Consider the following 23,169-nt stretch of genomic DNA (forward strand, 5'->3'; position numbering starts at 1 on the left):
TACCAACAGGTCAGGTTTTCAGGATATTCCTGCTTCAGCACAGGTGGCTCAACCAGTCCCTGCTTCAGCACAGGTGGCTCAATCAGAGGCACAGCCTTTCGACTGGGCCTCGGATTGAGCCACCTGTGCTGAAGCTGGGATAGCCTGAAAACCTGACCTGTTGGTAGCTCTTGAGGACTGGACTTGGCTGCCCCTGATCTGGACCCCAGCGGTTGCATTGGGGAGCAGCTATGAACTGCTTAGGATAGTTTGAATTTCCTTATTTTCTATGTTATATATAAAACGGTCGTTTAAGTAACAACGTGTGATAATGAGGATTAGAGATGTGTTTTTCTTAGCACACGTTTGTGTGTTTTTAAGCGACTAGAAGTCCGAGGAAAGGGAGACGGTCACTGTAGGGACGTTATGTTCTCTTCTCATTATTACCCCCTGAAATGTATATATCGTTTCATATTATTGCTTTTTTCTCACGTTGGGTTATTTAATGACATGTATAAGGCATGAATACAACATGTAGAACAATGAGAGAGGGGGGGAGTGCTAGTGGGGAAGAGAGAGAGAGGGGGACTGAAAGAGAGGAAGAGAGAGAGGGGGAGTGAAAGAGAGGAAGAGAGAGAGGGGGAGTGTAAGATGGGAAGAAAGATAGGGGGAATGTAAGATGGGAAGATGGGGGGAGAAGGGAGAGGGGGGAGAGAGAGAAAGGAGCGGAGTATAAGAGGGGAAGAGAGAGGGAGGAGGGAGAGAGAGAAAGGAGGGGAGTGAAAGAGGAGAAGAGATAGGAGGGAGTGTAAGAGGGAAGAGAGAGGGAGGAGGGGTAGAGTGAGAGAGGGGGGCAAGCTAGAGACAAGGGGGGGGAGGGGGAGAGGTTTGGGACTCCCCTGAATTTCTAGAGTTCCTTAACCAACAAAAGGTTGACCCCCCTGGTGTAGGCATATGCAGCCCTGTGGGGAGATTGGGTAACAGCACAGAAAGCAGTGTGTGGTGGCGAGGCTCTGTGCTCTATTGCGTTATTTGTAAGAAGCGCGTCAGTCAAGTATCTTATATCTGACTGGGCTTTATTACCCTGGGGGCTCTGTTGTGCCAGCTTAGAACTAGTGGGTTTTAAGTTGCAAAGAGATGGAAAATGATGTAAAAGAGACACAGATTTTGATACTCTCCATTATAATATGTGTGATACAGTATATAACACTCAAGTCAGTCAGAACCAGGCAAATGGTCCATATTGGAGAAAAGCGATGTGATACATTGAAGCAAACAGGCGACTGACTAAAATGACCCCAACAGGTCAGGTTTTAAATATGTCCCTGCTTCAGCACAGGTGACTCAATCAGTGGCTCTGATTGAGCCACATGTGCTGATGCAGGGATATCCTGAAAACCTGACCCGTTGGGGGGTCATGGGGATTGAAATGGATCCCCCCTGCCTTAGGCGCGACGGCGATGGCTGATGTCACACGGTCGCGATCGCTGACTTCTTCAGCGATCAGCGCAAGACGTCAGCGGCACGTAAGCGGTTCAGCCAATGAGGGCGAACCACTCACTGCCACACCTCCGCCACGCCCCCCGGTCACCCTCTCCTGTACCAGAGTTCAGGAAACACTACAGCAACAGCGACGGCTGACGTCACGCCGTCGCCCTTTACTATAAATGAGCCTTAGGCTTTGTCCCCGCTGGCGCTGAGCGTGCTCATGCTTGGAGAGCTCTCCAAGCATGAGCACCGGGTGTCCTTTAAATTTTCGCAAGTGCTCGCGGGGGGTGAGCGGGGGGTACGCTGCAGGGGAAGCAGAGCACGCTAGAAAGTTTAAATAATTTGTTTACTTAAGTGCCAAGCGTCGGTGAGCGTGTGTGCCCGCGCATACTCTCGCGCGCATCGCGTGAGCAGGGACTTGCATATATATATATATGCAAGTCACCTCGCCAAGCACCGCCCGCTCAGCGAGCTCAGCGCTAGCGTGGACGCAGCCTTAGAGTTTAAAACATTTGTGAATGAATCTCTCTTAACACGATCTTCAGGAATCTATGAACAAGTCACACACAATTTCACAAGTTTATTTATTCTCTTGTTGAGGAGCCAACAAGGGTAAAGTACATTATTTTGCAGTAATGAGTTCCCGATACATGAAAATAAATGAGAAAATACAATCATTTTGGATTACAGTACATAAAGAAGCCTTCGCTTCACTTCACAGTGTGAGCTTCTAGTTTATCATTAGCACCAAGTAGAAACCCAGTTTCGGGGCATTTTGGACCGGGGCGACTTCTATGAATAACGCAGGGTTTTTTTATTTGTAAGGGAAATCTTGATACTGTACGTGTGGGAAAACGTGATACAGTGCATCACAATTGAAAGAAAATACTTTAATTCTGGAGAAATTCATTGATCTCAAAGTAAAACTGGTTTTTTTTTTGACTTACACACGACTCCCTTAATTTTGATATATGTATATTTCACCTAGTACGATCCAATTTGCCTCTAATGTTACTTACAAAAATAGGCATTAGGTTTTGGTATTTCCTTGGGCATATGTTTGACATATACTAATATAGCAATATTATGCATGCCTTCTATTATTAGATTTAAAGACCCTTTATCCAATGTTTCCAAAAGAAAGAACGCTAGATACAGTGCAAACATCCCATAAGAAAGGGTTGTGATACTTTTCAGTGCACTAAGATAAAGTGTAGTTAATAATAAAATTGTATAGGAGACATTAAGAACCCACAGATTATGTTGGATGAAGAAGAGACCTACGAATGTAGCATGTTTAATTGACCCATCAGGTGCACTAATGTAGGATATGTTGTGTAATCTGGGGCAACAATGTCACACGCTACATCGGTATTATTATGCTGGTCCAATAAAAGATATCACAACATACAATCAGTTATCATAAGCTGAGAGAGTATCACTGCCATGGCCATTTAAAGGTCTTCTGAGGGGACCTATCCTGTTTTTCGGTGGCTCCTGGTGCTTGCGTTGACCCTTCAGCTCCTAGAGATGGAGAGGGTTGATGCTGGTCAGCAGATGGTCGTGGCCTCCCAGTAGGTTGCACTGACTGCTCAGAATACCATGACTCTGACGTAGTGGACTGGCTTAATTTCTGATGCATTAGTTTCGGGCTTTGCAGTGAAAGCGCATAGAGTGGGTTCTGCTGCCATATGTGCTCAGGCGGCTGCTGTGACGTGTCTTGATGCGGCAAACTCATTTCAGAACTCAAGTTTTCAAAAAGCTGCTGTGGACGCAATGGCCAGGATAGGGACTGCTGTTCTTGGACTGATGTCTGGGAGAGATGCTGTCCCCCCAGGGATGTCTGGGAGAGATGCTGTCCCACCAGTGATGTCTGGGAGAGATGCTGTCCCACCAGTGATGTCTGGTAATAGTTAGGTGGTAGAGCCACATCACTCCACGGCCAGTTTCCTGCCTGTTGCTGAGTTTGCTGTGACACTTGATAACCTTGTGTAGCAGAATCTTGCTGTATAACCTGCTTTTTCTGCGATAGATTGGAGTCCCATAGAGTTTGCTGAGCTAGATCTTCTTGTTGTTGATATGAATAATGTACTTCTTTGTGCCCCCATTGTTTCACAGTTTTTTCTTCTTTTCTGAGTAATTGGTGTGTTTGTAGGGTTTGGGGCGAGTCTTGCTCACATCCAACCTTCTGAACGGATCTTTGTTCAAAGTATGTATAATATTTCTGTTGGTCTTCTTTTGTAGATGCTTTATCTGGATGGTCATAAGGTTGTACTTGGACTTTGGAAGAATCACTTTGTTGGGATTTGTCTTGCTTTGGGAAATTGCCATGTTTTTGGGTTGGAACTTGCTCCACTACCAATTGTCTATGGTCTTGCTTCTGTAAGGGATCTTCCTTCTGCGTCGAAACTTGTTCCTGTCTTGAATCTTTTTTCTGCATTGATTCTTGTTTCTGTGGCGGATCTTGTTTTGTCCTGGGATCCTGTTTTTTGGTTGGATCTTGCTTCTCTGCCGGATCTTGCTTCTTTGTCAGATCTCGTTTCTGTTTCGGATTTTGTTTCTGTGTTGCATCTTGCTTTTGGGTTGGATCTGGCTTCTGGGTTGAATCTGGTTTCTTGGTTGGATCTGATTTCTGCGTTGGATCTTGTTTTGGGCATGGATCTTGTTTCTGTTTCAGATCTTGTTTATGGGTTGGATCTTGCCTACTGGTATGTGTCAGATCTGACTTCTGGGTCGGATCTGGCTTCTGTGTTGGATCTTGTATCTGTGGCAAATCTTGTTTCTGGGTCGTATCTGGCTTTTGGGTGAGATCTTGTTGTTGTGTTGAATCTGGCTTCTGTATAAGAATTGTTTTTTGGGTCGGATCTGGCTTCTGGATCAAATCTTGCTTTTGGGTCAGATTTTGTTTTTGAGTTTGATCTGGCTTCTGGGTTGAATCTTTTTGCTCGGTCAGATCTTTTTGCTGGGTTGGACCTTGTTTTTGGGTGGAATCTTGTTTTCGTCTGGGATCTTGTTTCTGAGTCGGATCTGGCTTTAGGGTTGGATCTGACTTCTGGGTTGGATCTGGCTCCTGGGTTGGATCTTTTTGCTGGGTCGGATCTAATTTCTGTGTAGGATCTTGTTTTTGGGTTGGATCTGGCTTCTGTTTCAGATCTTTTTGCTGGGTCAGATCTTTTTGCTGGGTCAGGTCTGGCCTCTGTGTCAGATCTGGCTTCTGTGTTGGATCTTGTTTCTGTTTCGGATCTTGTTTCTGTGCTGGATCTTGTTTCTGTTTTGGATCTTGTTTTGGGCTGGGATCTTGCTTCTGGATCGGATCTTGTTTTTGTGTCGGATCTCGTTTTTGGGTTAGATCTTGCTTCTGTGCTGGATCTTGGTTCAGTGTTGGATCTGGCTTCAGTGTCAGATCTTGTTTTTTGGTTGGATCTGGCTTCTGAGCTGGATCTTGCTTCGGTGTTGAATCTGGCTTTGGTGATAGATCTGACTTCTGGATCTGATCTTGTTTTTTGGTTGGATCTGGCTTCTGAGTCAGATCTGCCTTCTGTGTTGGATCTCGTTTTTGGGTCAGATCTTGTTTCTGTGTCGGATCTGGTTTCAGTGTTGGATCTGGCTTTTGTGTTGGATCTGGCTTTATTGTCAGATCTGAATTTTTTGTTGGATCTTGTTTTTGTATCAAATCTGATTTCTTGGTTTGATCTTTCGGTGTCGGATCTGGTTTTGGTGTTGCATCAGACTTCGGTGTCAGATCTGGCTTCTTTGTCACATCTGGATTTTTTGTTGGATCTTGTTTCTGGATCGGATCTTGTTTCTGTGTTAAATCTGACTTCTTGGTCGGATCTTCTTTCGGTGTTGGATCTGGCTTTGTTGGATCTGGTTTCTGTGTCGGATCTTGCTTCGTTGTCGAATCTGGCTTCGTTGTCGAATCTGGCTTCAGTGTCGAATCTGGCTTCTTTGTCAAATCTGGCTTTTGTGTTGGATCTTGTTTCCCTGTCAGATCTGACTTTGGTGTTGGATCTGGTTTCTGTGTTGCTTCTTGTTTCTGGATTGGATCTTGTTTCTGTGTCAGATCAGGCTTTTGTGTTGGATCTGGCTTTTGTGTCAGATCTGGCTTCTTGGATGGATCTTGTTTCTGTGCTAGATCTGGCTTCGGTGTTGGATCTTGTTTCTGTGTCGGGTCAGGTTTTTGTGTTGGATCTGGCTTCTGTGTCGGATCTGGCTTCTTTGTCAGATCTGGATTTTTTGTTGGATCTTGTTTCTGTATCAAATCTGATTTCCTGGTTGGATCTTCTTTCGATGTCGGATCTGGTTTTGGTGTTGCATCTGACTTCGGTGTCGGATCTGGCTTCTTTGTCAAATCTGGATTTTTTGTTGGATCTTGTTTCTGGATCGGATCTTGTTTCTGTGTCAAATCTGACTTCTTGGTCGGATCTTCTTTTGGCGTTGTATCTGGCTTGGTTGGATCTGGTTTTCTTGTCGGGTCTGGCTTTGTTGTCGAATCTGGCTTCAGTGTCGAATCTGGCTTTTGTGTCGGATCCGACTTCTTGGATGGGTCTTGTTCCTGTGTCAGATCTGGCTTTGGTGTCGGATCTGGTTTCTGTGTCAGTTCTTGTTTCTGGATCGGATCTTGTTTCTGTGTCAGATCAGGCTTTTGTGTTGGATCTGGCTTCTGTGTTGGATCTGACTTCTTTATCATATCTGGCTTTTGTGTTGGATCTTGTTTCTGTATCAGATCTTGTATCTGTGTCGGATCTGGCTTCTTGGTTGGATCTTCTTTCTGTGTCAGATCTGGCTTCGGTCTTTGATCTGGCTTCTGTGTCAGATCTGGCTTTTGTGTTGGATCTTGTTTCTGGATCGGATCTTGTTTCGGTGTCAGATCTGGCTTCTTGGTGGGCTCTTCTTTCTGTGTTGCATCTGGCTTCGGTGTCGAATCTGGCTTCGGTGCCAAATCTGACTTCGGTGTCGAATCTGACTTCGGTGTCGAATCTGGCTTCGGCGTCGGATCTAGCTTCAGTGTCGGATCTGGCTTTGGTGTCTGATATGGCATCTTTGTCAAATCTGGCATTTGTTTTGGATCAGGTTTCTCTGTCAGATCTTGTTTCTGGATCAGATCTACTTTCTGTGTCGGATCTGGCTTTTGTGTCGGATCTAGCTTTTGTGTCAGATCTGGCTTCTTGGCTGGATCTTGTTTCTGTGACGGATCTGGTTTTTCTGTCGGTTTTTGCTTTTGGATCGGATCTTGTTTCGGTGTTGGATCTGGTTTTGGTGTTGCCTCTGATGTCGGTGTTGGATCTGGCTTCTTTGTCAGATCTGGATTTTTTGTTGGATCTTGTTTCTGGATCTGATCTTGTTTCTGTGTCAAATCTGACTTCTTGGTTGGATCTTCTTTTGGTGTTGGATTTGGCTTCGTTGGATCTGGTTTCTGTGTCGGATCTGGCTTCGTTGTTAAATCTGGCTTCAGTGTCGAATCTTGATTTTTGGTTTGATCTGGCTTCTGTGTAAGATCTTTTTGCTGGGTCTGATCTTGTTTCTCTGTCAGATCCCGTTTCTGGATTGGATCTTGTTTCTGTGTCAGATCTGGCTTTTGTGTCGGATCTGACTTCTTGGATGGATCTTGTTTCTGTGTTGGATCTGGCTTCGGTGTCGGTTCTTGTTTCTGTGTCAGATCAGACTTTTGTGTTTGATCCGGCTTATGTGTTGGATATGGCTTCTGTGTTGGATCTGGCTTCTGAATTGGATCTGGCTTCTTTGTCATATCTGGCTTTTGTGTTGGATCTTGTTTCTGTGTCAGATCTTGTATCTGTGTCGGATCTGGCTTCTTGATGGGCTCTTCTTTCGGTGTCGAATCTGGCTTCGGTGTCGAATCTGGCTTCGGTGTCGAATCTGGCTTCGGTGTCGAATCTGGCTTCGGTGTCGAATCTGGCTTCGGTGTCTGATCTGGCTTCGGTGTCTGATCTGGCTTCTTTGTCAAATCTGGCTTTTTTGTTGGATCTTGTTTCTCTGTCAGATCTGACTTCTTGGATGGATCATGTTTCTGTGTCGGATCTTGTTTCTGTGTCAGATCTGGCTTTTTTGTTGGATCTTGTTTCTGTGTCAGATCTTGTTTCTGTGTCGGATCTGGCTTCTTGGTTGGATCTTCTTTCTGTGTTGCATCTGGCTTCGGTGTCGAATCTGGCTTCGGTGTCGAATCTGGCTTCTTTGTCAGATCTAGATTTTTTGTTGGACCTTGTTTCTGGATCGGATCTTGTTTCTGTGTCAGATCTGGCTTCTTGGTGGGCTCTTCTTTCTGTGTCGAATCAGGCTTCGGTGTCGAATCAGGCTTCGGTGTCGAATCAGGCTTCGGTGTCGAATCTGCCTTCGGTGTCGAATCTGGCTTTGGTGTCGAATCTGGCTTCGGTGTCAAATCTGGCTTCGGTGTCGAATCTGGCTTCGGTGTCGAATCTGGCTTCTTTGTCAAATCTGGCTTTTGTGTTGGATCTTGTTTCTCTGTCAGATCTTGTTTCTGGATTGGGTCTTCTTTCTGTGTTGGATCTGACTTCTTGGGTGGATCATGTTTCTGTGTCGGATCTGGCTTTGGTGTCTGATCTGGTTTTGGTGTCGGTTCTTGTTTCTGGATCGGATCTTGTTTCTGTGTCGGATCTGGTTTCTTGGTTGGATCTTCTTTCTGTGTCGGATCTGGCTTTTGTGTTGGATCTGGCTTTTGTGTTGGATCTGGCTTCGGTGTCGGATCTGGCTTTGGTGTCGGATCTGGCTTCTTTGTCAGTTCTGGCTTTTCTGTTGGATCTTGTTTCTGGATCGGATCTTGTTTCTGTGTCAGATCTGGCTTCTTGGTGGGATCTTCTTTCTGTGTTGCATCTGGCTTCGGTGTTGAATCTGGCTTTGGTGTTGAATCTTGTCTCTGGAGCGGATCTTGTTTTTGGGTTGGATCTTGCTTTTGTACTGGATCTTGTTTTTTGGTTGAATCTTTTGTTTGGGTCGAATCTGACTTCAGTGTAGGATCTGTCTTTGGTATTTGACCTTGTCTCTGTGTTGGATCTTGTTTCTGTGTCAGATCTGGCTTTGGTGTCGGATCTGGTTTCTGTGTCAGATCTGGTTTCTGTATCAGATCTGGCTTCTGTGATGGATTTGACTTTGATGTCGGACCTGGCTTCTTGCACGGATCTTCTTTTGGTGTCGGATCTGGTTTCCGTGTTGCATCTGGTTTCGGGGTCGGATCTGGTTTCGGGGTCGGATCTGGCTTTTTTGTCAGATCTGGTTTTTGTGTTGGATCTGGCTTCTGTGTTGGATCTTGTTTCTGGATCAGATCTTTTTCCTGGATCGGCTCTGGTTTCGGTGTCTGATATGGCTTCAGTGTCTGATCTGGCTTCGGTGTCTGATCTGGCTTCGGTGTCTGATCTGGCTTCGGTGTCTGATCTGGCTTCGGTGTCTGATCTGGCTTCGGTGTCGCACCTGACTTCGGTGTCGAATCTGACTTCGGTGTCGAATCTGACTTCGGTGTCGAATCTGGCTTCTGTGTCGAATCTGGCTTCTGTGTCGAATATGGCTTCTGTGTCGAATCTGGCTTCTGTGTCGAATCTGGCTTCTGTATCGAATCTGGCTTCGGTGTCGAATCTGGCTTCTGTGTCGAATCTGGTTTCTGTGTCGAATCTGGCTTCGTAGTCTGATCTGGCTTCGTAGTCTGATCTGGCTTCGTAGTCTGATCTGGCTTTGTTGTCAAATCTGGCTTTGTTGTCAAATCTGGCTTTGTTGTCAAATCTGGCTTCGGTGTCAAATCTGGCTTCGGTGTCAAATCTGGCTTCGGTGTCGAATCTGGCTTTGTAGTCTGATCTGGCTTTTTTGTCAAATCTGGCTTTTGTGTTGAATCTTGTTTCTCTGTCAGATCTTCTTTCTGGATTGGACCTTCTTTCTTTGTCGGATCTGACTTCTTGGATGGATCATGTTTCTGTATCAGATCTTGTTTCTGTGTCGGATCTGGCTTCTTGGTTGGATCTTCTTTCTGTGTCGGATCTGCCTTTTGTGTTGGGTCTGGCTTTTGTGTTGGATCTGGCTTTTGTGTTGGATCTTGTTTTGGTGTCGGATCTGGCTTCTTGGTTGAATCTGGTTTCTGTGTTGGATCTGGCTTTGTAGTCGAATCTCGTTTCGTTGTCAAATCTGGCTTCGTTGTCAAATCTTGCTTCGGTGTCGAATCTGGCTTCGGTATCGAATCTTGTTTTTTCGTTTGATCTGGGTTTTGTGTCGGATCTGACTTCTTGGATGGATCTTGTTTCTGTGTTGGATCTGGCTTTGGTGTCGGCTCTGGTTTCGGTGTAAGTTCTTGTTTCTGGATCGGATCTTGTTTCTGTGTCGGATCGTGCTTCTTGGTCGGATCTTCTGTCTGTGTCGGATCTGGCTTCTGTGTCGGATCTGGCTTCGGTGTCTGATCGGGCTTCGGTGTCTGATCGGGCTTCGGTGTCTGATCGGGCTTCGGTGTCTGATCGGGCTTCGGTGTCTGATCAGGCTTCGTTGTCTGATCGGGCTTCGGTGTCGGATCGGGCTTCGGTGTCGAATCAGGCTTCGGTGTCGAATCTGGCTTCATAGTCTGATCTGGCTTTTTTGTCAAATCTGGCTTTTGTGTTGGATCCTGTTTCTCTGTCAGATCTTGTTTCTGGATTGGATCTTCTTTCTGTGTCGGATCTGACTTCTTGGATGGATCATATTTCTGTGTCAGATCTGGCTTTTGTGTTGGATCTTGTTTCTGTGTCAAATCTGGCTTCTTGGTTGGATCTTCTTTCTGTGTCGGATTTGTCTTCGGTGTTGGATCTGGCTTTTGTGTTGGATCTGGCTTTTGTGTTGGATCTGGCTTTTGTGTTGGATCTGGCTTTTGTGTTGGATCTGGCTTTTGTGTTGAATCTGGCTTTTGTGTTGAATCTGGCTTTTGTGTTGAATCTGGCTTTTGTGTTGGATCTGGCTTTTGTATCGGATCTGGCTTTTGTGTCGGATCTGGCTTTAGTGTCGGATCTGGCTTTTGTGTCGGATCTGGCTTTTGTGTCGGATCTGGCTTCTTGGTTGGATCTGGTTTCTGTGTTGGATCTGGCTTCGGAGTCGAATCTGGCTTCGGTATCGAATCTTGTTTTTTGGTTTGATCTGTGTTTTTTGTCGGATCTGACTTCTTGGATGGATCTTGTATCTGTGTTGGATCTGGCTTTGGTGTCGGCTCTGGTTTCGGTATAAGTTCTTGTTTCTGGATTGGATCTTGTTTCTGTGTCGGATCGGGCTTCTGTGTCACATCTGGCTTTTGTGTTGGATCTTGTTTCTGTGTCAGATCTTGTTTCTGTGTCAGATCTGGCTTCTTGGTTGGATCTTCTTTCTGTGTCGGATCTGTCTTCGGTGTTGGATCTGGCTTTGATGTCTGATCTGGCTTTGGTGCCGGGTCTGGCTTGTTTGTCAGATCTGGCTTCTTTGTCAGATCTGGCTTTTCTGTTGGATCATGTTTCTGGATCGGATCTTGTTTCTGTGTCAGATCTGGCTTCTTGGTTGGATCTTGTTTCTGTGGTGCATTTGGCTGCGGTATCGAATCTGGCTTCGGTGTCGAATCTTGTTTCTGGATCAGATCTTGTTTTGAGCTTGAATCTTGTTTTAGGCTTGGATCTTGCTTCTGTGCTGGATCTTGCTTTTGGTTTGGATCTTGTTTCTGGATCGGATCTTGTTTCTGTGTCGGATCAGGCTTTTGTGTTGGATCTGGCTTTTGTGTCACATCTGGCTTTTGTGTTGAATCTTGTTTCTGTGTCAGATCTTGTTTCTGTGTCAGATCTGGCTTCTTGGTCGGATCTTGTTTCTGTGTCGGATCTGGCTTCTTTGTTGGATTCTGTGTCGAATCTGGCTTCGGTGTCGAATCTGGCTTCGGTGTCAAATCTGGCTTCGGTGTCGAATCTGGCTTCGGTGTCGAATCTGGCTTCGGTGTCGAATCTGGCTTCGGTGTCGAATCTGGCTTCGGTGTCGAATCTGGCTTCGGTGTCGAATCTGGCTTCGGTGTCGAATCTGGCTTCGGTGTCGAATCTGGCTTCGGTGACGAATCTTGTTTTTGGGTTTGTGTCTGATCTGGCTTTGGTGTCAGATCGGGCTTCTGTGTCAGATCTGGCTTTTGTGTTGGATCTAGTTTTGGTGTCAGATCTTCTTTCTTGATCGGGTATGGTTTTGGTGTTGGATCTGGCTTCTTTGTCAGATCTGGATATTTTGTTGGATCTTGTTTTTGGAGCGGATCTTCTTTCGGTGTCGGATCTGGCTTCGGTGTTGAATGTGGCTTCGGTGTTGAATCTGGCTTCGGTGTTGAATCTGGCTTCGGTGTTGAATCTGTCTTCGGTGTTGAATCTGGCTTCGGTGTTGAATCTGGCTTCGGTGTCGAATCTGGCTTCGGTGTCGAATCTGGCTTCTGTGTCGGATCTGGCTTTGGTGTCGAATCTGGCTTCTGTGTCGGATCTGGCTTCTGTGTCGGATCGGGCTTCTGTGTCGGATCGGGCTTCTGTGTCGGATCTGGCTTCTGTGTCGGATCGGGCTTCTGTGTCGGATCTGGCTTCTGTGTCGGATCTGGCTTCTGTGTCGGATCGGGCTTCTGTGTCGGATCGGGCTTCTGTGTCGGACCTGGCTTCGGTGTCTGATCTGGCTTCGGTGTCTGACCTGGCTTCGGTGTCTGATTTGGCTTCGGTGTCTGATCTGGCTTCGGTGTCTGATCTGGCTTCGGTGTCTGATCTGGCTTCGGTGTCTGATATGGCTTCGGTGTCAGATCTGGCTTCGGTGTCTGATCTGGCTTCGGTGTCTGATCTGGCTTCGGTGTCTGATCTGGCTTCGGTGTCTGATCGGGCTTCGGTGTCTGATCGGGCTTCGGTGTCTGATCGGGCTTCGGTGTTGGATCGGGCTTCTGTGTCGGATCGGGCTTCTGTGTCGGATCGGGCTTCTGTGTCGGATCGGGCTTCTGTGTCGGATCTGGCTTCTGTGTCGGATCTGGCTTCTGTGTCGGATCTGGCTTCTGTGTCGGATCTGGCTTCTGTGTCGGATCGGGCTTCTGTGTCGGACCTGGCTTCGGTGTCTGACCTGGCTTCGGTGTCTGATCTGGCTTCGGTGTCTGATATGGCTTCGGTGTCAGATCTGGCTTCGGTGTCTGATCTGGCTTCGGTGTCTGATCTGGCTTCGGTGTCTGATCTGGCTTCGGTGTCTGATCGGGCTTCGGTGTCTGATCGGGCTTCGGTGTCTGATCGGGCTTCGGTGTTGGATCGGGCTTCTGTGTCGGATCGGGCTTCTGTGTCGGATCGGGCTTCTGTGTCGGATCGGGCTTCTGTGTCGGATCTGGCTTCTGTGTCGGATCTGGCTTCTGTGTCGGATCTGGCTTCTGTGTCGGATCTGGCTTCTGTGTCGGATCGGGCTTCTGTGTCGGACCTGGCTTCGGTGTCTGACCTGGCTTCGGTGTCTGATCTGGCTTCGGTGTCTGATCTGGCTTCGGTGTCTGATCTGGCTTCGGTGTCTGATCTGGCTTCGGTGTCTGATCTGGCTTCGGTGTCTGATCTGGCTTCGGTGTCTGATCTGGCTTCGGTGTCTGATCTGGCTTTGGTGTCTGATCTGGCTTCGGTGTCTGATCGTGCTTCGGTGTCTGATCGGGCTTCGGTGTCTGACCGGGCTTTGGTGTCTGATCGGGCTTCGGTGTCTGATCTGGCTTCGTTGTCTGATCTGGCTTCGGTGTCTGATCTGGCTTCTGTGCCGGATCGGGCTTCTGTGTTGGATCGGGCTTCTTTGTCAGATCTGACTTTTGTGTTGGATCAAGTTTTGGTGTCAGATCTTCTTTCTTGATCGGGTCTGGTTTTGGTGTGGGATCTGGCTTCTTTGTTGGATCTTGTTTTTGGAGTGGATCTTCTTTCGGTGTCAGATCTGGCTTCAGTGTTGATTCTAGCTTCGGTGTTGAATCTGGCTTCGGTGTCGAATCTGGCTTCGGTGTCGAATCTGGCTTCGGTGTCGAATCTGGCTTCAGTGTCGAATCTGGCTTCGGTGTCGAATCTGGCTTCCGTGTCGAATCTGGCTTCTGTGTCGGATCTGGCATTTGTGTCAGATCTGGCTTCGGTGTTGCACCTGGCTTCTTGCACGATTCTTGTTTTGGTGTCAGATCTGGTTTCGGTGTTGGATCTTGTTTCTGGATCAGATCTTGTTTCTGGATCGGATCTTGTTTCTGTGTCAGATCAGGCTTTTGTGATGGATCTGGCTTCTTTGTCAGATCTGGCTTTTGTGTTGGATCGGGCTTCTGTGTCAGATCGGGCTTCTGTGTCGGATCGGGCTTCTGTGTCGGATCGGGCTTCTGTTTCGGATCGGGCTTCTGTGTCGGATCGGGCTTCTGTGTCGGATCGGGCTTCTGTGTCGGATATGGCTTTGGTGTTGGATCTGGCTTCGGAGTCGAATCTGGCTTCGGAGTCGAATCTGGCTTCGGAGTCGAATCTGGCTTCGGAGTCGAATCTGGCTTCGGAGTCGAATCTGGCTTCGGAGTCGAATCTGGCTTCGGAGTCGAATCTGGCTTCTGTGTCGAATCTGGCTTCGGTGGCTTCGGTGTCAAATCTGGCTTCGGTGTCAAATCTTGTATTTTGGTTGGATCTGTCTTCTGGGTCGGATCTGACGTTTTGGTCTGAACTGACTTCTGGGTCAGATCTTGTTTTTGGGTTTGATCTGGCTTCTGTGTCGGATCTGACTTCGGTGTTGAATCTGACTTCGGTGTCGAATCTGGCTTCTGTGTCGGATCTGGCTTCTGTGTCGGATCTGGCTTCTGTGTCGGATCGGGCTTCTGTGTCGGATCGGGCTTCTGTGTCGGATCGGGCTTCTGTGTCGGATCTGGCTTCTGTGTCGGATCTGGCTTCTGTGTCGGATCTGGCTTCTGTGTCGGATCGGGCTTCTTTGTCGGATCGGGCTTCTGTGTCGGATCGGGCTTCTGTGTCGGATCGGGCTTCTGTGTCGGATCTGGCTTCTGTGTCGGATCGGGCTTCTGTGTCGGATCGGGCTTCTGTGTCGGATCGGGCTTCTGTGTCGGATCGGGCTTCTGTGTCGGATCTGGCTTCTGTGTCGGACTTGGCTTCTGTGTCGGATCTGGCTTCTGTGTTGGATCTGGCTTCTGTGTCGGATCTGGCTTCTGTGTCGGATCGGGCTTCGGTGTCTGATCGGGCTTCGGTGTCTGATCTGGCTTCGGTGTCTGATCTGGCTTCGGTGTCTGATCGGGCTTCGGTGTCTGACCTGGCTTCGGTGTCTGATCTGGCTTCGGTGTCTGATCTGGCTTCGGTGTCTGATCTGGCTTCGGTGTCTGATCTGGCTTCGGTGTCTGATCTGGCTTCGGTGTCTGATCTGGCTTCGGTGTCTGATCTGGCTTCGGTGTCTGATCTGGCTTCGGTGTCTGATCTGGCTTCGGTGTCTGATCGGGCTTCGGTGTCTGATCGGGCTTCGGTGTCGGAACGGGCTTCAGTGTCGGATCGGGCTTCTGTGTCGGATCGGGCTTCTGTGTCGGATCGGGCTTCTGTGTCGGATCTGGCTTCTGTGTCGGATCGGGCTTCTGTGTCGGATCTGGCTTCTGTGTCGGATCGGGCTTCTGTGTCGGATCTGGCTTCTGTGTAGGATCGGGCTTCTGTGTCAGATCGGGCTTCGGTGTTTGATCTGGCTTCGGTGTCTGACCTGGCTTCGGTGTCTGATTTGGCTTCGGTATCTGATCTGGCTTCGGTGTCTGATCTGGCTTCGGTGTCTGATCTGGCTTCGGAGTCGAATCTGGCTTCGGAGTCGAATCTGGCTTCGGAGTCGAATCTGGCTTCGGTGGCTTCAGTGTCAAATCTGGCTTCGGTGTCAAATCTTGTTTTTTGGTTGGATCTGTCTTCTGGGTCGGATCTGACGTTTTGGTCTGAACTGACTTCTGGGTCAGATCTTGTTTTTGGGTTTGATCTGGCTTCTGTGTCGGATCTGACTTCGGTGTTGAATCTGACTTCGGTGTTGAATCTGACTTCGGTGTTGAATCTGACTTCGGTGTCGAATCTGACTTCGGTGTCGAATCTGACTTCGGTGTCGAATCTGACTTCGGTGTCGAATCTGGCTTCGGTGTCGGATCTGGCTTCTGTGTCGGATCTGGCTTCTGTGTCGGATCTGGCTTCTGTGTCGGATCTGGCTTCTGTGTCGGATCTGGCTTCTGTGTCGGATCTGGCTTCTGTGTCGGATCTGGCTTCTGTGTCGGATCGGGCTTCTGTGTCGGATCTGGCTTCTGTGTCGGATCTGGCTTCTGTGTCGGATCTGGCTTCTGTGTCGGATCGGGCTTCTGTGTCGGATCGGGCTTCTGTGTCGGATCGGGCTTCTGTGTCGGATCGGGCTTCTGTGTCAGACCTGGCTTCTGTGTCGGACCTGGCTTCTGTGTCGGACCTGGCTTCTGTGTCGGATCTGGCTTCTGTGTCGGATCGGGCTTCGGTGTCTGATCTGGCTTCGGTGTCTGATCTGGCTTCGGTGTCTGATCTGGCTTCGGTGTCTGATCTGGCTTCGGTGTCTGATCTGGCTTCGGTGTCTGATCTGGCTTCGGTGTCTGATCTGGCTTCGGTGTCTGATCTGGCTTCGGTGTCTGATCTGGCTTCGGTGTCTGATCTGGCTTCGGTGTCTGATCTGGCTTCGGTGTCTGATCTGGCTTCGGTGTCGGATCGGGCTTCGGTGTCGGATCGGGCTTCTGTGTCGGATCGGGCTTCTGTGTCGGATCGGGCTTCTGTGTCGGATCGGGCTTCTGTGTCGGATCGGGCTTCTGTGTCGGATCGGGCTTCTGTGTCGGATCGGGCTTCTGTGTCGGATCGGGCTTCGGTGTCTGATCTGGCTTCGGTGTCTGATTTGGCTTCGGTGTCTGAGAATCTGGCTTTGGTGTGGAATCTGGCTTTGGTGTGGAATCTGGCTTTGGTGTGGAATCTGGCTTTGGTGTGGAATCTGGCTTCGGAGTCGAATCTGGCTTCGGTGTCTGATCTGGCTTCGGTGTCTGATCTGGCTTCGGTGTCTGATCTGGCTTCGGTGTCTGATCTGGCTTCGGTGTCTGATCTGGCTTCGGTGTCTGATCTGGCTTCGGTGTCTGATCTGGCTTCGGTGTCTGATCTGGCTTCGGTGTCTGATCTGGCTTCGGTGTCTGATCTGGCTTCGGTGTCTGATCGGGCTTCTGTGTCGGATCGGGCTTCTGTGTCGGATCGGGCTTCTGTGTCGGATCGGGCTTCTGTGTCGGATCGGGCTTCTGTGTCGGATCGGGCTTCTGTGTCGGATCGGGCTTCTGTGTCGGATCGGGCTTCGGTGTCTGATCTGGCTTCGGTGTCTGATTTGGCTTCGGTGTCTGATTTGGCTTCGGTGTCTGATCTGGCTTCGGTGTCTGATCTGGCTTCGGAGTCGAATCTGGCTTCGGAATCGAATCTGGCTTCGGTGTCAAATCTTGTTTTTTGGTTGGATCTGTCTTCTGGGTCGGATCTGACTTCTGGGTTAGATCTTGTTTTTGGGTTTGATCTGGCTTCTGTGTTGGATCTGACTTCGGTGTTGAATCTGGCTTCGGTGTTGGATCTTGTTTCTGTGTCGGATCTTGTTTCTGTGTCGGATCAGGCTTTTGTGATGGATCTGGCTTCTTTGTCAGATCTGGCTTTTGTGTTGGATCAGGCTTCTGTGTCAGATCTGGCTTCTGTGTCGGATCTGGCTTTGGTGTCGGATCTGGCTTTGGTGTCGGATCTGGCTTCGGTGTCGAATCTGGCTTTGGTGTCGAATCTGGCTTTGGTGTCGAATCTGGCTTTGGTGTCGAATCTGGCTTTGGTGACGAATCTGGCTTTGGTGTCGAATCTGGCTTTGGTGTCGAATCTGGCTTTGGTGTCGAATCTGGCTTTGGTGTCGAATCTGGCTTTGGTGTCGAATCTGGCTTTGGTGTCGAATCTGGCTTTGGTGTCGAATCTGGCTTCGGTGTCAAATCTTGTTTTTTGGTTGGATCTGTCTTCTGAGTCGGATCTTGTTTTTGGGTTTGATCTGGCTTCTGTGTCGGATCTGACTTCGGTGTTGAATCTGGCTTCTGTGTTGAATCTTGTTTATGTGTCGAATCTTGTTTCTTTGCTGGATCTTGTTTCTGTGTTGGATCTTCTTTCGGTGTCAGATCTGTCTTCTTGGTTGGATCTGGTTTCTGTGAGGGATTTTGTTTCGGGGTCAGATCTTGCTTCTGGGTTGTATATTGTATCTGGGTCAGATCTGGCTTCTTGGATGGATCTTGTTTCTGTGTCAGATATGGCTTTTGTGTTGGATCTAGTTTTGGTGTCAGATCATCTTTCTTGACCGGGTCTGGTTTTGGTGTTGGATCTGGCTTCTGTGTCAGATCTGGATATTTTGTTGGATCTTTTTTTTGGAGCGGATCTGGCTTTGGTGTCGAATTTGGCTTCTGTGTCGAATCTGGCTTCGGTGTCTGATCTGGCTTCAGTGTCTGATCTGGCTTCGGTGTCTGATCTGGCTTCTGTGTCGGATCGGGCTTCTGTGTCGGATCTGGCTTCTGTGTCGGATCGGGCTTCTGTGTCGGATCGGGCTTCTGTGTCGGATCTGGCTTCTGTGTCGGATCTGGCTTCTGTGTCGGATCTGGCTTCTGTGTCGGATCGGGCTTCTGTGTCGGATCTGGCTTCTGTGTCGGATCGGGCTTCTGTGTCGGACCTGGCTTCGATGTCTGATCTGGCTTCGGTGTCTGATCTGGCTTCGGTGTCTGATCTGGCTTCGGTGTCTGACCTGGCTTCGGTGTCTGACCTGGCTTCGGTGTCTGATCTGGCTTCGGTGTCTGATCTGGCTTCGGTGTCTGATCTGGCTTCGGTGTCTGATCTGGCTTCGGTGTCGGATCTGGCTTCGGTGTCGGATCTGGCTTCGGTGTCTGATCTGGCTTCGGTGTCTGATCTGGCTTCGGTGTCTGATCTGGCTTCGGTGTCTGATCTGGCTTCGGTGTCTGATCGGGCTTCGGTGTCTGATCTTGCTTCTGTGTCTGATCGGGCTTCGGTGTCGGATCGGGCTTCTGTGCCGGATCTAGCTTCTGTGCCGGATCTGGCTTCTGTGTTGGATCGGGCTTCTTTGTCAGATCTGGCTTTTGTGTTGGATCAAGTTTTGGTGTCAGATCTGGCTTCTGTGTTGCACCTGGCTTCTTGCACGATTCTTGTTTTGGTGTCAGATCTGGTTTCGGTGTTGGATCTTGTTTCTGGATCGGATCTTGTTTCTCGATCGGATCTTGTTTCTGTTTCAGATCAGGCTTTTGTAATGGATCTGGCTTCTTTGTCAGATCTGGCTTTTGTGTTGGATCGGGCTTCTGTGTCGGATCGGGCTTCTGTGTCGGATCGGGCTTCTGTGTCGGATCGGGCTTCTGTGTCGGATCGGGCTTCTGTGTCGGATCAGGCTTCTGTGTCGGATCGGGCTTCTGTGTCGGATCGGGCTTCTGTGTCGGATCGGGCTTCTGTGTCGGATCTGGCTTCTGTGTCGGATCTGGCTTTGGTGTCGAATCTGGCTTTGGTGTCGAATCTGGCTTTGGTGTCGAATCTGGCTTTGGTGTCGAATCTGGCTTCGGTGTCAAATCTTGTTTTTTGGTTGGATCTGTCTTCTGGGTCGGATCTTGTTTTTGGGTTTGATCTGGCTTCTGTGTCGGATCTGACTTCGGTGTTGAATCTGGCTTCTGTGTTGAATCTAGTTTATGTGTCGAATCTAGTTTCTTTGCTGAATCTTGTTTCTGTGTTGGATCTTCTTTCGGTGTCAGATCTGTCTTCTTGGTTGGATCTGGTTTCTGTGAGGGATTTTGTTTCGGGGTCAGATCTTGCTTCTGGGTTGTATCTTGTATCTGGGTCATATCTGGCTTCTTGGATGGATCTTGTTTCTGTGTCAGATATGGCTTTTGTGTTGGATCTAGTTTTGGTGTCAGATCATCTTTCTTGACCGGGTCTGGTTTTGGTGTTGGATCTGGCTTCTGTGTCAGATCTGGATATTTTGTTGGATCTTTTTTTTGGAGCGGATCTGGCTTTGGTGTCGAATCTGGCTTCTGTGTCGAATCTGGCTTCGGTGTCTGATCTGGCTTCGGTGTCTGATCTGGCTTCGGTGTCTGATCTGGCTTCGGTGTCTGATCTGGCTTCGGTGTCTGATCTGGCTTCGGTGTCTGATCTGGCTTCTGTGTCTGATCTGGCTTCTGTGTCGGATCGGGCTTCTGTGTCGGATCGGGCTTCTGTGTCGGATCGGGCTTCTGTTTCGGATCTGGCTTCTGTGTCGGATCTGGCTTCTGTGTCGGATCTGGCTTCTGTGTCGGATCTGGCTTCTGTGTCGGATCTGGCTTCTGTGTCGGACCTGGCTTCGGTGTCTGATCTGGCTTCGGTGTCTGATCTGGCTTCGGTGTCTGATCTGGCTTCTGTGTCGGATCGGGCTTCTGTGTCGGATCGGGCTTCTGTGTCGGATCGGGCTTCTGTGTCGGATCGGGCTTCTGTGTCGGATCTGGCTTCTGTGTCGGATCTGGCTTCTGTGTCGGATCTGGCTTCTGTGTCGGATCTGGCTTCTGTGTCGGACCTGGCTTCTGTGTCGGACCTGGCTTCGGTGTCTGATCTGGCTTCGGTGTCTGATCTGGCTTCGGTGTCTGATCTGGCTTCGGTGTCTGACTTGGCTTCGGTGTCTGATTTGGCTTCGGTGTCTGATCTGGCTTCGGTGTCTGATCTGGCTTCGGTGTCTGATCTGGCTTCGGTGTCTGATCGGGCTTCGGTGTCTGATCTGGCTTCTGTGTCTGATCGGGCTTCGGTGTCGAATCGGGCTTCTGTGCCGGATCTGGCTTCTGTGTTGGATCGGGCTTCTTTGTCAGATCTGGCTGTTGTGTTGGATCAAGTTTTGGTGTCAGATCTGGCTTCTGTGTTGCACCTGGCTTCTTGCACGATTCTTGTTTTGGTGTCAGATCTGGTTTCGGTGTTGGATCTTGTTTCTGGATCGGATCTTGTTTCTCGATCGGATCTTGTTTCTGTTTCAGATCAGGCTTTTGTAATGGATCTGGCTTCTTTGTCAGATCTGGCTTTTGTGTTGGATCGGGCTTCTGTGTCGGATCGGGCTTCTGTGTCGGATCGGGCTTCTGTGTCGAATCAGGCTTCTGTGTCGGATCGGGCTTCTGTGTCGGATCGGGCTTCTGTGTCGGATTGGGCTTCTGTGTTGGATCGGGCTTCTGTGTCGGATCGGGCTTCTGTGTCGGATCTGGCTTCTGTGTCGGATCTGGCTTTGGTGTCGAATCTGGCTTTGGTGTCGAATCTGGCTTTGGTGTCGAATCTGGCTTTGGTGTCGAATCTGGCTTCGGAGTCGAATCTGGCTTCGGAGTCGAATCTGGCTTCGGAGTCGAATCTGGCTTCGGAGTCGAATCTGGCTTCGGAGTCGAATCTGGCTTCGGAGTCGAATCTGGCTTCGGTGTCAAATCTGGCTTCGGTGTCAAATCTTGTTTTTTGGTTGGATCTGTCTTCTGGGTCGGATCTGACTTCTGGGTTAGATCTTGTTTTTGGGTTTGATCTGGCTTCTGTGTCGGATCTGACTTCGGTGTTGAATCTGACTTCGGTGTTGAATCTGACTTCGGTGTTGAATCTGGCTTTGGTGTTGGATCTTGTTTCTGTGTCGGATCTTGTTTCTGTGTCGGATCAGGCTTTTGTGCCGGATCGGGCTTTTGTGCCGGATCGGGCTTTTGTGCCGGATCGGGCTTCTGTGTCGGATCGGGCTTCTGTGTCGGATCGGGCTTCTGTGTCTGATCGGGCTTCTGTGTCGGATCGGGCTTCTGTGTCGGATCTGGCTTTGGTGTCGGATCTGGCTTTGGTGTCGAATCTGGCTTTGGTGTCGAATCTGGCTTTGGTGTCGAATCTTTCTTTGGTGTCGAATCTGGCTTCGGTATCAAATCTTGTTTTTTGGTTGGATCTGTCTTCTGGGTCGGATCTTGTTTTTGGGTTTGATCTGGCTTCTGTGTCGGATCTGACTTCGGTGTTGAATCTGGCTTCTGTGTTGAATCTTGTTTATGTGTCGAATCTTGTTTCTTTGCTGGATCTTGTTTCTGTGTTGGATCTTCTTTCGGTGTCAGATCTGTCTTCTTGGTTGGATCTGGTTTCTGTGAGGGATTTTGTTTCGGGGTCAGATCTTGCTTCTGGGTTGTATATTGTATCTGGGTCAGATCTGGCTTCTTGGATGGATCTTGTTTCTGTGTCAGATATGGCTTTTGTGTTGGATCTAGTTTTGGTGTCAGATCATCTTTCTTGACCGGGTCTGGTTTTGGTGTTGGATCTCGCTTCTGTGTCAGATCTGGATATTTTGTTGGATCTTGTTTTTGGAGCGGATCTGGCTTCTGTGTCGAATCTGGCTTCGGTGTCTGATCTGGCTTCGGTGTCTGATCTGGCTTTGGTGTCTGATCTGGCTTCGGTGTCTGATCTGGCTTCGGTGTCTGATCTGGCTTCGGTGTCTGATCTGGCTTCTGTGTCGGATCGGGCTTCTGTGTCGGATCGGGCTTCTGTGTCGGATCGGGCTTCTGTGTCGGATCGGGCTTCTGTGTCGGATCTGGCTTCTGTGTCGGATCTGGCTTCTGTGTCGGATCTGGCTTCTGTGTCGGATCTGGCTTCTGTGTCGGACCTGGCTTCGGTGTCTGATCTGGCTTCGGTGTCTGATCTGGCTTCAGTGTCTGTTCTGGCTTCGGTGTCTGATCTGGCTTCTGTGTCGGATCGGGCTTCTGTGTCGGATCGGGCTTCTGTGTCGGATCGGGCTTCTGTGTCGGATCGGGCTTCTGTGTCGGATCTGGCTTCTGTGTCGGATCTGGCTTCTGTGTCGGATCTGGCTTCTGTGTCGGACCTGGCTTCGGTGTCTGATCTGGCTTCGGTGTCTGATCTGGCTTCGGTGTCTGATCTGGCTTCGGTGTCTGACCTGGCTTCGGTGTCTGATTTGGCTTCGGTGTCTGATCTGGCTTCGGTGTCTGATCTGGCTTCGGTGTCTGATCTGGCTTCGGTGTCTGATCTGGCTTCGGTGTCTGATCGTGCTTCGGTGTCTGATCTGGCTTCGGTGTCTGATCTGGCTTCGGTGTCTGATCTGGCTTCGGTGTCTGATCTGGCTTCGGTGTCTGATCTGGCTTCGGTGTCTGATCGGGCTTCGGTGTCTGATCTGGCTTCTGTGTCTGATCGGGCTTCGGTGTCGAATCGGGCTTCTGTGCCGGATCTGGCTTCTGTGTTGGATCGGGCTTCTTTGTCAGATCTGGCTGTTGTGTTGGATCAAGTTTTGGTGTCAGATCTGGCTTCTGTGTTGCACCTGGCTTCTTGCACGATTCTTGTTTTGGTGTCAGATCTGGTTTCGGTGTTGGATCTTGTTTCTCGATCGGATCTTGTTTCTCGATCGGATCTTGTTTCTGTTTCAGATCAGGCTTTTGTAATGGATCTGGCTTCTTTGTCAGATCTGGCTTTTGTGTTGGATCGGGCTTCTGTGTCGGATCGGGCTTCTGTGTCGGATCGGGCTTCTGTGTCGGATCAGGCTTCTGTGTCGGATCAGGCTTCTGTGTCGGATTGGGCTTCTGTGTCGGATCTGGCTTCTGTGTCGGATCTGGCTTCGGTGTCGAATCTGGCTTTGGTGTCGAATCTGGCTTTGGTGTCGAATCTGGCTTCGGAGTCGAATCTGGCTTCGGAGTCGAATCTGGCTTCGGAGTCGAATCTGGCTTCGGAGTCGAATCTGGCTTCGGAGTCGAAT

At 49.3% G+C, this 23,169-nt stretch overlaps 1 protein-coding gene across 1 annotated transcript in view; it reads right to left on the reverse strand.

Annotated features, from left to right (window-relative positions):
• Positions 1-2,034: 2,034 nt before the first annotated feature.
• Positions 2,035-23,169, reverse strand: part of LOC142499972 (uncharacterized) — a 36,803-nt gene continuing 15,668 nt past the window's right edge. The window contains exon 4 of the mRNA XM_075610030.1: positions 2,035-23,155. Within this exon, the coding sequence (XP_075466145.1) occupies positions 2,906-23,155 (20,250 nt within the window). The 3' untranslated portion in view covers positions 2,035-2,905. The remainder of the gene's footprint in view (positions 23,156-23,169) is intronic.

This window comes from Ascaphus truei, chromosome 7, assembly GCF_040206685.1.
Source record: "Ascaphus truei isolate aAscTru1 chromosome 7, aAscTru1.hap1, whole genome shotgun sequence".
Lineage (NCBI taxonomy): Eukaryota > Metazoa > Chordata > Amphibia > Anura > Ascaphidae > Ascaphus > Ascaphus truei.